This window comes from Cetorhinus maximus, chromosome 30 (genome assembly GCF_964194155.1).
Source record: "Cetorhinus maximus chromosome 30, sCetMax3.hap1.1, whole genome shotgun sequence".
In the NCBI taxonomy this organism is placed as follows: Eukaryota; Metazoa; Chordata; class Chondrichthyes; order Lamniformes; family Cetorhinidae; genus Cetorhinus; species Cetorhinus maximus.
The window spans coordinates 11,051,449-11,064,875 of NC_135908.1; the positions used below are offsets into that span (position 1 = coordinate 11,051,449).

Below are 13,427 nucleotides of genomic sequence, written 5' to 3' on the forward strand. Positions count from 1 at the left end.
CTCAACAATTGCAATCTCAGGCACTAGATTCAAAAACTTTATGCTCCTGATATTTTTACTGCCACAAGAGAGCCTTACCATTGTCAGAAGCAAGCCTCCACATCAGAAAAAAAACATGATCAGCTGTGTGGGCAGACTGAGCCCAGACAAGGTAGTAAACCATTAAAAAATGGAACCCTCCACATCAGAAAGCATGTTAGCTACCTCCTGGATCCAGATTAAAGTTTTTTTTATACAAATGCAGTATTAACCTCTATAGAAAAATCAAAGAGCTACTGTCCCAAAAGGTAATGAAATGAAAACTCCAATTTTTTTAAGAATCAATGGTATCACTCTACCCTGACTGGCTCTGTTCCACAGATACATTCCCTGCAGCACAGAATTCTATGCAATATTTATTCTTATGGCCTATAATTTTATGACCATTCCATGTTTGATACTAGCATCTACCTATGCTCCATTGAATTCCACCTTCCAAAATTCCACATTGACTATACCAGGTAGCAGTCTTATCCTGCAGTTTAGATTACTAAATCTGATCACTCTCGGTATTCAGCCAGCTTATCAGGCTCCCCTTACACACACCATCCAATGCTCCCCTGTCAAGAAAGCACTAATTGAGGAATGGTTCTAGGGGCACCAGTTACATTTAAATACTGTCAAGGTGGGCATTCAGCTTGTTTGAGTGAAGATGGTGAATGCTGATATTATATTCAACTGTAAAGGGAATCAAACCAAGCAGAATCCTTCTGACATCTGTTGCATAAAAACATTTTTCAGGAATGTTACTGGATCAGGAACAGTCAGCCATGATTTTTCCCTCTAGCTCCAGTTATTGTGCTCATGTGGGAGCTCTGGAGGATAACTGCCATTTTAGCTCAAGTAAAGGTCCCAGAATACCGCACAAGACTTTTGAAGCTGTTAAACCTCAACACACAAATTAGGATAGTTATGTAGCCATCTGTATTTTCCTGATGAACCACACACCTTCACTCTTCCTTGATTTTACCAATGTCACTTTAATAGGTTTAGGTGGAAGATTTGATGATACTGATCGTCGCTCTGATCTTGGTGACAAGCTTCTTTCTCTGCTATCCTCCCTTCTCCCAATGCTCCTCTCACTCCTTCTCCCACTATAAGGACTCGGTGCACTCCGTCCACTTTTACGATCATACACTTCCTCCTCCTCATAACTATCATCCTCAGGCTCTGAAATAGGCTGTCGATCTGGCTCCGGTCTTGATACTGGCATCTGAATTTTTCGTTTCCTCCTGATTGTCTGGAAGCATCAAAAAGTACAACATCAGTTGTCAGAACGAGAGTTCTTACTTTTCCCATTTTACTGAAATCCCTAGGGCTGTTGTTCAGTAGATGGTTCTCTCAAAACTGAGTCAGAAGATTGTGGGTTCAAGTCCCACTCCAAAAATTTGAGCATATGATCTAGGGTCCAGTTCAGAACCAAGGGAGTGCTGCATTGTTTTTTGCTATCATTTGGATGAAGAGATATTAAACTGAGGCCCCGTATGCTCTCAGTTGGGTGCAAAACATTCCACGGCCAGTATTTGATTATGAGCAGGGAAGTTCTTCCCAGTGTTCTGGCCAATATTTATTCCTCAACTTACACCTAAAACTGATGCAGTTGTTTACTTCACTACTATTTGTGGGATCTTGCTGTGTGTAAATCGAGAACCGTGTTTTTTGCTTTTCAAAAGAGGTCACACTTCAAAAATATGCCATCAGCTGTAAAACATTTTGTGATGGTGCAAGGCAGTGAAAGATGCCATACAAATGCAATTTTGCTCTTTAATTATAATGCTCCCCCCATCTTTAAAAAGGAGCAGGCTGGATTATTTACATAATTTAATCTTTTTTTCCTCTGGAGTTGAGGGGGAGAAAATCACAACATTTGGCCATTTGTGCTTTTCAGCTGCCTACAGGGTTACTATAGCTAGATTTTCAACTCACAAATGATGCTCATACTGGAAAATGGAATGCTATCTATTTTTGATGGTGTGAAATCTGAATAGCTGCCAATGAAGAACAACCTGTGTTGGACTGTGGTGAGTAGCGCTATCAGTTCACACATTACCAATGCAACAGGGGGATGAGGTTGAACTTTCTTAGTTTGAACAAATAGAAGTTAACACAATAGTGCACAAGCAACATCTTCATGCACACAGGCAGCATTGCAAATCTCAGTACCAGACAATTCCAACAGCAGAACAGTCCTGACAAAGTCAACATTTGTAATGTTAACCCATCTTTCCTTTCTTACAGATACTATACACCTTTGACTTTTGTTTTCATTTTGTTTCAAAGAGACAAATGCCCTGAACTAAACGCATTTCTTGTTTAAGTTTATTGCTTTGTAAAATTGCAGTGCAACATAATTGGGTTTATTCCAACTGGCTTTACCTAGTCAAAAACAGAATTACCTGGAAAATCTCAGCAGGTCTGGCAGCATCGGTGGAGAAGAAATCAGTCAACGTTTTGAGCCTTCATGGCCCTTCGGCAGACGTCTGCCGAAGGGCCATGAAGGCTCAAAACGTTGACTGATTTCTTCTCCACCGATGCTGCCAGACCTGTTGAGTTTTTCCAGGTAATTCTGTTTTTGTTTTGGATTTCCAGCATCCGTAGTAGCTTTTAGCTTTTTGTTTTTATGGCTTTACCTAGTACTAGGTGCTATGCATAATCCCTCCATTTCCATACTATGGAAACAGAACTGTTAAATAAAGATGTTCTTGGAAATCAGTCTTGGATTTTATGTTGGGTTTTGTAACCTGACAATTAGGTAAAGAAAAAACAAATTTATGATCTACAATCCTTACAAGTTAATGAAAAAACATACACGAGGAGATGGATCTAATCTTGTTCCATTAGTTTACATTACCTTTTAAGTGCAATGACAGCTTTCACTACATTTATTGTCTGAACAGAATCCAACCCTGTACTTTCACTTACAATTTTTGCATTCTTTCCACTTTTCCGTAGCTGTTGGACAGCAAAAGCATGCTCCACGTTATCCATTGAAACTCCATTAACCATTGCAACCCGATCATTCTCACTGCGAAAGAAACAAAACATGAAACTGACCCAAACTGTAGTGTTCTCCCTGGTAACAAACCATTTTATAGATGGCTATGAACATAATCTACTTCCTTTGGCTTTCTGCATGTACATGCAATTGTGGGATTTTTGATTATCTTTATAAATAGAAAAAATGTTTTTAAGAATAGACTTTTCATGGCCAACTTTCATTTTGCTCAATGGAAGTCTTCAAGGTTATATTTAAATGAGGAAAGTTGGCATTCATGGATGAAATAAAAGTTCTCTTATTCCAATCCAAACATTCCTTTTAAAAATTATTGCAGGTAATATCATTAATGGGAGCATTTTTTTTATCAAATACAATCCAAGATGGCAACACTCAACCATAATGCAGAATGTCCCATTTCCCCGGACATTTGATGAGCAGAGTCTGTCCACAAAAGAAGTTAGTCTACAGTAGATTTTCTGATCTCCAACTTATTGCTTGTACTTGCATGTCTCTTCTCTGTATTACAAATCTTTAATTTAACAGCCAAACACCCTGTGTAAAAGGGGTTCTGGGAAACGGGAGGGAATGGATTATAAATGAAGGAAAAACAGTCAAAAAGTGTATTGATACATCTCGTCTTTAGTATTAACTGTGAATAAGGTAACGCAACACAAGTTCATCAAGTGGTAGGAGAGGGGAAATAAGATGGTTATGTGTACTTACTGCAGCAATCCTTCAGCAGGGCCTCCTTTCAAAACATCAGAAATTACAATAGAAGTTTCCCCACTCTGAAAATGCGGGTTATCTTTTCCTCCTGATATTGCAATTCCAAACCCAAATCCAGGAGCCTAAAGTTAAATGAAAAGAGACAAATTATTTATTATGATGTGCGACCAAAATTAGACATCCAATGAAAAATACACAAGCCAGAAATGTTCACCTTATCAACGAATCCAACTATAATTTATGTGTGCCTACAATTATTTGTAATCTTACTGGCAACTCCAAATAAACACAACCATTTTGCTGCATTACCTTGCTGGTGGGAATGGTTAATCTGATGTTGTTGCCGCAAGTGCACCACAATACAAACAACACTCAAACCAAGTCCATGAATGACGGATGACAGCATTACTATCCTTTTTTTCACTGTCTTACCAAGTGTGTTTTCTCTTCATTCACATTTACTTTTCTAAACATTGTGTTCCCTCCCATCTCTTTCACTTTTTAACCATCCTTTATCCACAGAATGATATGGCTCAAATACCCAAACAACAGAATCAGTGTCAAAATACATTGTCTGGCAGAAATTTGAAGGTGGGAAGGGAAAAACAAGCATTGCAGCACAAGGTGTTTCGACAGCAGCGCTCATTCAATTTGGATTATAGCAGTACAGCATCTGAGCATTGGCTCCCACATTGCAAACTCATTTTTTCATGCTGATCTGCTGAGACACAGCAGCAGGAGCTAATGCTTCCGCCATGGTACAATGAGGTAGTAAGATATCCAAGGTAGAGCCCCACATCATACCACCACTCCAGCAAGGCTCAATAACCAGTTTTGCACTGTTCCCACAGCTATGGCAAAACAGGAGTTAGTGAAAAAAACAAAGTTCAGCTTTCCAAGGCGGCTTGATCTTTCAAGCAAATTTCATATTCTGTAGTCACCATAGTAATTGTTAGAGCCGCAATTCATTCCATTGTACATACACCTAGAAGATGATGAAAACCATTTCAAGCTTATCACACAGGTAGGAAACTACTGAACATGTCTTTACATTTGGAAAACTAAAGCTGTACCTGAGGTAGGTCAAGAAGGTAGAAAAGAAGCAAACTAATTAACTAATGTTAAACATGACAAAAACATCAAAGACTCAGTCTAAGTAATACCTTAGAGTAGACACTATGCAGAGTCTGAACAGCAAAATGTGTCTAAAATTCTACTTCAGGCTGCAATCAACAACTTGAGCTATTCTAGTTAGTCCAAGAGTGCAGAATAGGTCAGATCTCCTGAACTTCTCCTTAGACAGCACCTTCCAAACCCACGACTGCTACCATCTAGAAAGACAAGGGTAGCAGATAGATGGGAACACTGCCACCTGCAAGTTCCCCTCCAAGCCTCTCACCATTCTGACTTGGAAATATATTGCCGTTCCTTCACTGTCGCTGGGTCAAAACCCTGGAACTCCCTCCTTAACAGCACTGTGGGTGTACCTGCACCACATGGACTGCAGCGGTTCAAGGCGGCAGCTCACCAGCACCTTCTCAAGGGCAATTAGGGATGGGCTATAAATGCTGGCCTAGTCAGCGATGTCCACATCCCATAAATGAATTTTAAAAATGTTAACAAATATGAAGTTTATTGGGGGTGTACAATAGGATGCAGTAGATTATTGTCCGATATCTTCTAGTTCCAGCTTTCCGTTCGTCCATGCGATAAAGCATTTTTATAATTCTGAAGTCAGGGCTTCTCCAGAATCCACCACCTCTCCCTGTCCAAATTGGGACAAAGCTCTCCTTGTGAAGAATGCTAATCAGCATCAGCAAAGACTTGAATAGATTGTTTCAATAAATAAACATTACATCTACCACACTTTCAATTAAATGCTGCATTACTCCCTAAGTGGTAAATTCCCAGGAAAATGCACCTCAAATAGATATTCTGCAGTGCCTTAGAGCACACAATTTAGAAAGCACCCATACCTCAGAGCTGTCAGTGTGGTATTCTGACAAAGGAAGGAGAATAAAAGTGGAAGACTTTTAGCAACACTTTGATGTCATACAACAAATGAAAACAAGCTCCAAGCAATACCACTGAATAATGACTACATGAAATCTCTTTAAACATCTGAAGGATGTAAAGGTTGATACAGGAGTAATAACCTGGAGTTGAAAGTTTTTGACATCATGCAACAACCACTGAGCCAAAGACACCAAACCTCTCCCCTAATAAATCAGGCTAACCAGAGTGTTTCGACAATCACTGAAGGATGAAAATCTCAGTCACTTGTTATTGAATTGGCTGTCGAGAATACAGAGAGGCTCAAATATAACAATTCTGGGCATCCAGTGAAAACATACTGCCACTCAGCAAAATCGGGCTGCAAAAGTGCTGTTATTCTAAACAATGAATTACAATACAGCAGTTTGCACATTCATCCAGATCCTTCTCCTCCCATTGATCTACCTTTAAATCACCTCCATACCATTTAACACCATCACCATGAAAAAACAGATTCAATGGAAATCTCTCAACTAACTGCAACATTTAGTTCGTCACCAAACCAGCCCAAGATTTTTGCATTTAGCCCATATTTTAAATTAAAAATGCTCCTTCATCTCAATTAATGAAGGAATTGTATAAAAGAGAAATCTCAGATTTTGGGATGCACCATTAATCCACTCACAACAATGACCCTAACTGGGAGTCATAAGCAAGTTACCAACTCATAAGATAAGAACCGTTTCTCAAGCCATCAGGCATCCTGATTGTTTTTCTAAAGTTCTCTCCTCCTAGAGGCATAAGTCTTTGGTGGAGCATGGCTCCACATGCACCCTCCCAATGCTTCATCCAAGTGTTAACAAACTGTCTAACTACTCCAACATCACATTGATCCAAATCCCCCTCATTGTTGTGATATCACTTTAAGGGAATATTTAAATGAGCAAGTAGCCAGGATCTAGAGCAGCATGTGACCAACAGCTGTGCTATCCTTGTGATTAACAGTTTCTGAATCCATAAATTAGATCTGTCTGCTGAGCCATGCTGTACCATATCTTCAAATAAACTGAATCCATGTAAAGTTTATTTGTCCTGGTGAGATTGGTGAGTTTGTGTAATGCAGACATAGAAACACAGCACTCGTGTGTAGATGTACTTTCCAGCAGGGATCACAGGCTAGTAACTAGCAGCGAGAACCATTTTTGATATTTCCACTCCCTAACCCAGAGGGGTGGAAGTCAATTGTAACCTCCCTACTGTCACTCTTCTAGCTCAGAACCCAGGAAAGAACTTAGCTGAAATGGCTCATTTATAGATCATCTTTACCAACACAGCTGTCATGATAGCATCCTTATCTGCTATATACAAACTTCTGTCAGAACTTCGTCATCAGTTGGAACCACATCTTTCAGGTTCAAGAAGTTTAACGGAAAAAGACGTTTCCTGCCATCTGGTCCTGACCTATTGTACATCTGAATACTTAATATACTTAATATCCTGGAGTTCACTGGATAGTTAAATGTAGCTGATGACTCACCCTGTGAAGTGTGACTGTCTGCTGTTCCCAGATCACCGTTTCCTCCATAACTGTATTCTGCAATAAAAGAGAGTACCAGTAAATTTAGCGAGTAGAGATTGTAATTTTTTAAATAAACAATTTAGAACTTGTTGAAAATAAACTTAGTTTAGCCACAGAATGAGAGTGTTTATAAAATTCTACATTAAATAAAAAACCTGGTTTTCAGGCATTCCAAATGCTCCTCAACAACGTGATAATGAATTTTGACAGTAAAATGCCACACACACAACTGGGAAACAGATCTCAGTCCAGATCCAGGGCACTGTTTTAAAATTAGGACTTTCCCTTTTAGGACATGATGAGGGGAATTTTTTTCTGAGGTTTGTGTGACTTTGGAACTCTCTGCCTCCGAAGGTGGTGGAGGTGGGGTCACTGAATATATTTAATGCGGAGGTAGATTGATTCCCTTGCCTAACAAGAATCTAAGGTTATCAAGGGTAGACGGGAATTGGAATTAAAAACACAAACAGATCAGCCATGATCTTAATGATTGGCAGAGCAGGCTCGAGGGGCCGAATGGCCGACATCTGCTCCTATTTCATATGTTCGTATATATCCACAACACTTGGTTACGTTAACAGAAGATGATAAATTTGTCAAGAAGTAAATTACTTAAAGCTGAACATTTACAGCCGTGCAATTTTTCAATTAATTTCACGCCTTCAATATTCTGATTCCATGACCACCAATGGCAGAACTTCTCATTATTCCAAAAACAGTGAAAAACAATTCAGAAACCAAGAATGCTGTTTAACAATGTCTGATCAGTTCCTTGTATCCCTCACCAACCACCTCCCCCAATCCCCACAAGCTTTTGCATCCAAAATAAAAACTCTCCCCAAATCACTTACAACAGCTCTTTCAAGCTCTCAACTTCGCCTTTGGATCTCCATTCACAACAATACTTCTGTAAATGTCGATCTGCTCACTCACCTCCTTCACCTCTATCTGTGATGCCTGTGGTCCCAGTAAAACCCTTACCCACCATGGTCATTCCTTGGCATGGTTCAATCAGCACTCCCTAAAGTCTAAGGAGCACAAGACTTGAACAGATTTAACCACTGATTGCCAAATATGGCTGAATCATATGAAGCACAATCAGGCCTCGCATTATAAAAGCAACTACATTTCTAATGTACTTCATTGCTTGTAATGCATTTTGGGTTGTGAAGGGCTCTATATAAAAGATCTTTCTCTAACTCAAGCTCATTTCTTTACATATAAAAATGTAACAATCCCAGGTGCACACTTGACACAGTAACGGGAGGGAAATAAAGAGGGTTTTTCTGTGCACATTATAAATTTGTGGTTGGTATGGGAATAGGCAAAGAAAAATACATTTTAAATAAAATTTTATTAAGCCAGTGGCCAAAAACATAAGAATCTAGTTCACCAAAAAAGTGCTGAAATTTACAAAATTCCAATAACAAGGTGTTAAAAGAACATAACTAAATGTACCAATCATACAAATTAAAAATCACATACAAGTAATATTTATTCGATATGCTCTGCTTTTAACTTGCAGCTCCATGACTTTCTGCAAGTTTGATTAGAAAGTGGTTTAATCTTAAATAACAGATTAATTAGGTAGAAAACTTTCTAAATTTATGACCAGTGCCAAAAAGTGCTTCCACTCTTTAATCAACACTGAACACAAGGCTTTGTTCAAACAATGCTGCTGTGAGATGCATATTCCGACACACAATACACAGATTTGCTTCCGGAACTAAGAGTGCTGAGCGGTAATCATTTGATAAAGTGTTTTAAAAGTTACTGATGCAATTATGGCAGGAGCAACACAAAACAGACTCTGGTGCTGGTTCAACATGTGATGAAGCCAGTCGTTTAGGATAAGCTGTACTTTTAAACCACAAGAAGTGAATAAATGCATCTCCTCAACATCACCAATTGATGTGACCTCCCTCAGTTAAACCTGCCTTTATGGGAACTAGGCTTTGGTGATGGAATTAGTAGCCAACAGCAGAGGTGGTAGAAATGTAAAAAGAAAACTGAAAATCCTTAGTGTGAACAATAATTAGCTACACTTATCTTTCCAAAAGAATTGAAACAACCAGTAATATTTTGCTTTAATATTAATTTAACTAGATGTATGGCTGGTTTAAGTAAGAGAGACTGTGCTAAACAGGTACAGCAGAACCTCCAGTAGATAACTTACATCTACACAGTATCCCAAATATAGAAAACAACCTCAAATAGAACTGGAGAGTCCAAAGATAACAGTAACAGGAGAAATCTGTCAGGGGAATTTTAATTCATTTAAATTCCAGCCAGGATTTTAAAGGAAATGAATTTAAAAGAACATAAAGCATTAATTCTTGTTCTATGTTTCAAAATGGAAGCACACATTCAGTAGCTGCACCATGGAGAGGCTAAATGTTAATGTCAAAAACTTGAACTGGGCTATATAACTAACACATCTGACTCTATTTTTAGGCAAGTATGGATGATTCAGTGCTTTGAAATGTAGCGAATAGTTAAAAAGTGGCATGGAACAAACTATTCTGATTCCCTATATTAAGCTCCTTAGGCTGCAGTACAAAAAAAATCATGGTCACGTGTCTTTCAAAAATCAACAGCATAAACAGCATATAGCCACATTTATAACTGCCTGACATTGCATTGTGCATCATTGACCACTTTTGCATTCAGTTGGTTTCCGCCGGTAGGCTGGATTTTGCTTTTATACCGAGAGAAAAACAAGCAGTTAGTTCCACGGTGCTAAAAAAAACTAAAATCGGTCTTCTTTCCCTAAAGTAAAATCTTAAGTGTACAATGTCACTTGACTCCTGAAACTGCGGTCTCTTTACAATAGCAAGTATAGCAAACAGGAGACTTGCATGCTAGTAGGTGGTTACACAGATAACAGTGTGCTGAAGCACCAAGGTTATTGATCCAAGAATATGACACTAGTTTCAGTTCATCAATGGCCATTGTCCATGAAGGTCAATTTGTAACTTGATTTCTGTAAACTTACTTGATTTACCCTTAGATTATCCAGTTTTCCTTTCACTTCTACACACCCAGCTGTTTTACTGAACATGTCGTGATCTAGTTCCCTCCTGCTCACATCTGGGACTTTCTGCCCATCTAATTACTGCTCATTAAAGTCTAATATTGTTTAATCAGGAATTTTCTAATATTTACTCAGTTTATTTATTTCCTTCAGTTGCACCTGTTCAGCATTATTGAAACACAGCTACTGTTTTACTTATCCTCCAAACCTAACAGCCTGAGGCTGACCCTCACCTCACCCAATCCCCAACACCCAGAGATGGTCTACTTCCCCTCTCCCCCCACCCCACCACTCTCCAAAACCCAGAGACCATGCCCCTCCTCTTCCACACCCAGAGAAACCGTTTCCCCCCTCACCCTGGATCACATGGAGACAATTTCTACCCTGCCACTCCTGGTGACTATCCCCACTGCCACCACCCACCCCACCTGGAGACCATTCCCTCCCTTCAAACACCCAGAGTCTGTACCCACCTTCCCCACTACCTGAGATCATCCTCCTCCCGCTTCCCAACACCCAGAGCCTGTACTCTTTCCCCCCCCCCACAACACTCAAGATCAAACCCCTTCCCCTAAACCCAAAGTCCATTTCACTCCTTCTCCCCAACACCAAATGTCCAAACCCCTCCCCAAAATCCAGACTCCATTTCACCCCCCACCCTGCCCACAACAAGCAGTCTCTTCCAACATTTATCCTTGGTTCCCCTTATTTGCATGCTACTTGTAGGTCTCCACAAGCACAGGATGAATGTCTGTATGTAGGTTGATGACACCCAAATCTACCTTCCTATCACTCCTTTCAATCTCACAACCACATTTCTACTGTCAGATTGTACTTGTCCAACATTAAGTCCCAGGTGAGCCAGAACACTTTTCCATTTTAATAGAAGACTAAAGCTGCCATAAACTTACTTACGCCTCCAATTCCATTACTTTCCCAAGCCTTGGAACTTGTTTAAATGTTAAAGATATTGCATAACTGCAAGTAATTGCTTCTCGCAGAGATCATACAGCATTAAGGAATGGGAAACCTTGCTGATTTCCCTCCCTCAGGTTATGAGGCAAATTATAGCTCCCTCCCTGCTGTCGCAAGTCAACATCAGCTAACTCAGCACAGACCACACAATTAACTTCAGACATTCCTGGTCTGTATGGCTCAACATCACAGTCTATCCGTCTGTATATTTACCCACAGAGTCAACAATAACTTGCATTTATCTAGTGCTATGTAAAATATACCCAAAGCATTTTCAAACTGGGGAGCCCTTTGTATTCAGGGTTCAAAATACTACAATTAAATATGCAAGCATAAAATTTCTACACTAAAACTTTTAGTATGATGCTGACAGACATCAAACTAAAAATGTGTCTTCAGTGAACTTTAAAGTGCTATCACTATCATTTTACTGGTTCCAATATTACTTAAATCAATACAGCTTAATCTACAATGACAACTTAATCACCTCAAATCACTCCCATCATTTGCACTTCACAAGTGTTACAAAGCTCACAAGCTCTCTACAAAATACTTGCTACAAAGGGAAAAATCTAGCATTAAACAGTTGGTGTTTTTGTTCCACTGTTCAAGTGGACAGAGTAGGTAAATTTCACCAACCCACCATTATACTTAACTAAAAACATGTCACCAACACTAGCTTGTTTGCCATTGGTGGGCAGTGAGAAGGTAGAGGGACTCTTGCCAAGTCCAGATCTGTTCCGGACTTCAAAAAACTCTAAGGCCTGATCATTACAAAATTACTTCTGGCTTTTTGGGTTTTAGGCAGGAGGTGTCAGAAGTTATAACAATTGTGGCAGCTAGGCACTCAGCAACAGCACTTGTCGATTCTTCAATGTCAGCTCTTCCTATCGCTGTGAAGCAGAATTTTCCAAGCATTGGATTGTTCATCCACTAATAGGTTTTGAATTTGTGAGGCAGGTTAACTTTACCCTGCTGATAACATGTTGCTGCAAGTAATCCTGGATGACCAATCTAAACAGCAATAAAGAGGGAATGGACTGAAATCAAACTTGGTTTCAACAATGGGAAACCTCAGCCTGCCCACAGCTACTAGACCCAAAGCTTCAACACAAATATCACAGAAAGAGATATCAAGAATCCATAAGTGTGTACTGTACCCAACAATATTGAGCTTTAACCACACACTTTATCTTTATTTAGGTTTTTAGATAAAGTATTTCTTGGAAAGTTTCTCTGGGCATGACCCAACATTTCACAAGCATCCCCAACAGAATGGAACAAATAAAAATCACTGATAAAGGTTCAAGGACTGTTTCATTAAATATGGCAAAAATAATCAAACATCACCCCCCCATCATAGTCACTTGAATAAGAACAGGTTGAGGGCAAATCAATTTTCCATTTGAAGAAATGTTTACCACTTATATCAAAGATTCCACTGTTGCACAATTTTCACCCAGATCTGCAACAGAAGAAATAAAGCAACTCTGTAGTTGTATGGAGTTCCCATACCACTATCTGGAAATGCTCAGTGACCTCAACCTTGGATTTTGACATTTCAAGCAAGACTCAGCATCATTTTGCATTCTATGGAAGAGTACATTTTAACAAACTGCATGGCAACACTGTTTATTTGATATGATCTGGTTCACATAACAAGTCATGCCTATGCCAGTGCCCCTGGCATGACCCCAACTCATCTGTATTAAATCAAGGGCATAGGTTAGTTCCTGCAATTCACTTTAGCATCAAACACTCGGTGGCTGTTTTGAGCAAGACATTTTCACACGCTCATTGTGCTTTAGTGAAATGTTAGCTATAGCACTGTGAAGGCTACAGAAATGCTAACTAAATCCCTCCGACTTATGATCTTATGAAAACAAAAATTCACTTTTGGCAGCTGTTCAAGCTTCTGACTCTTAGTTTCTACCTTTTCCAAGACAATGACGGCCAGGCACAGTCTTCACCAACCTCTTTACAGCCAACACCTAGGGCTCAAATTTAAAATGTATTCTCATTAGAATTTTTCTAACCACTCAATGCCTGATTGGCTCCACCAATAAGCGAAGCCAAGTCTA

At 39.4% G+C, this 13,427-nt stretch overlaps 1 protein-coding gene across 5 annotated transcripts in view; it reads right to left on the reverse strand.

Moving 5' to 3' along the window:
• tjp1a (tight junction protein 1a) overlaps window positions 1-13,427 on the reverse strand; it is a 159,151-nt gene that overhangs the window by 55,074 nt on the left and 90,650 nt on the right. For all 5 annotated transcript variants that reach the window (XM_078532434.1, XM_078532433.1, XM_078532432.1 and 2 more), the window contains exons 2-5: window positions 7,296-7,352; window positions 3,761-3,885; window positions 2,962-3,064; window positions 988-1,279 (exon numbers count right to left, since the gene is read on the reverse strand). In XM_078532434.1, coding sequence (XP_078388560.1) covers window positions 988-1,279; window positions 2,962-3,064; window positions 3,761-3,885; window positions 7,296-7,352 — 577 coding nt within the window. The remainder of the gene's footprint in view (window positions 1-987; window positions 1,280-2,961; window positions 3,065-3,760; window positions 3,886-7,295; window positions 7,353-13,427) is intronic.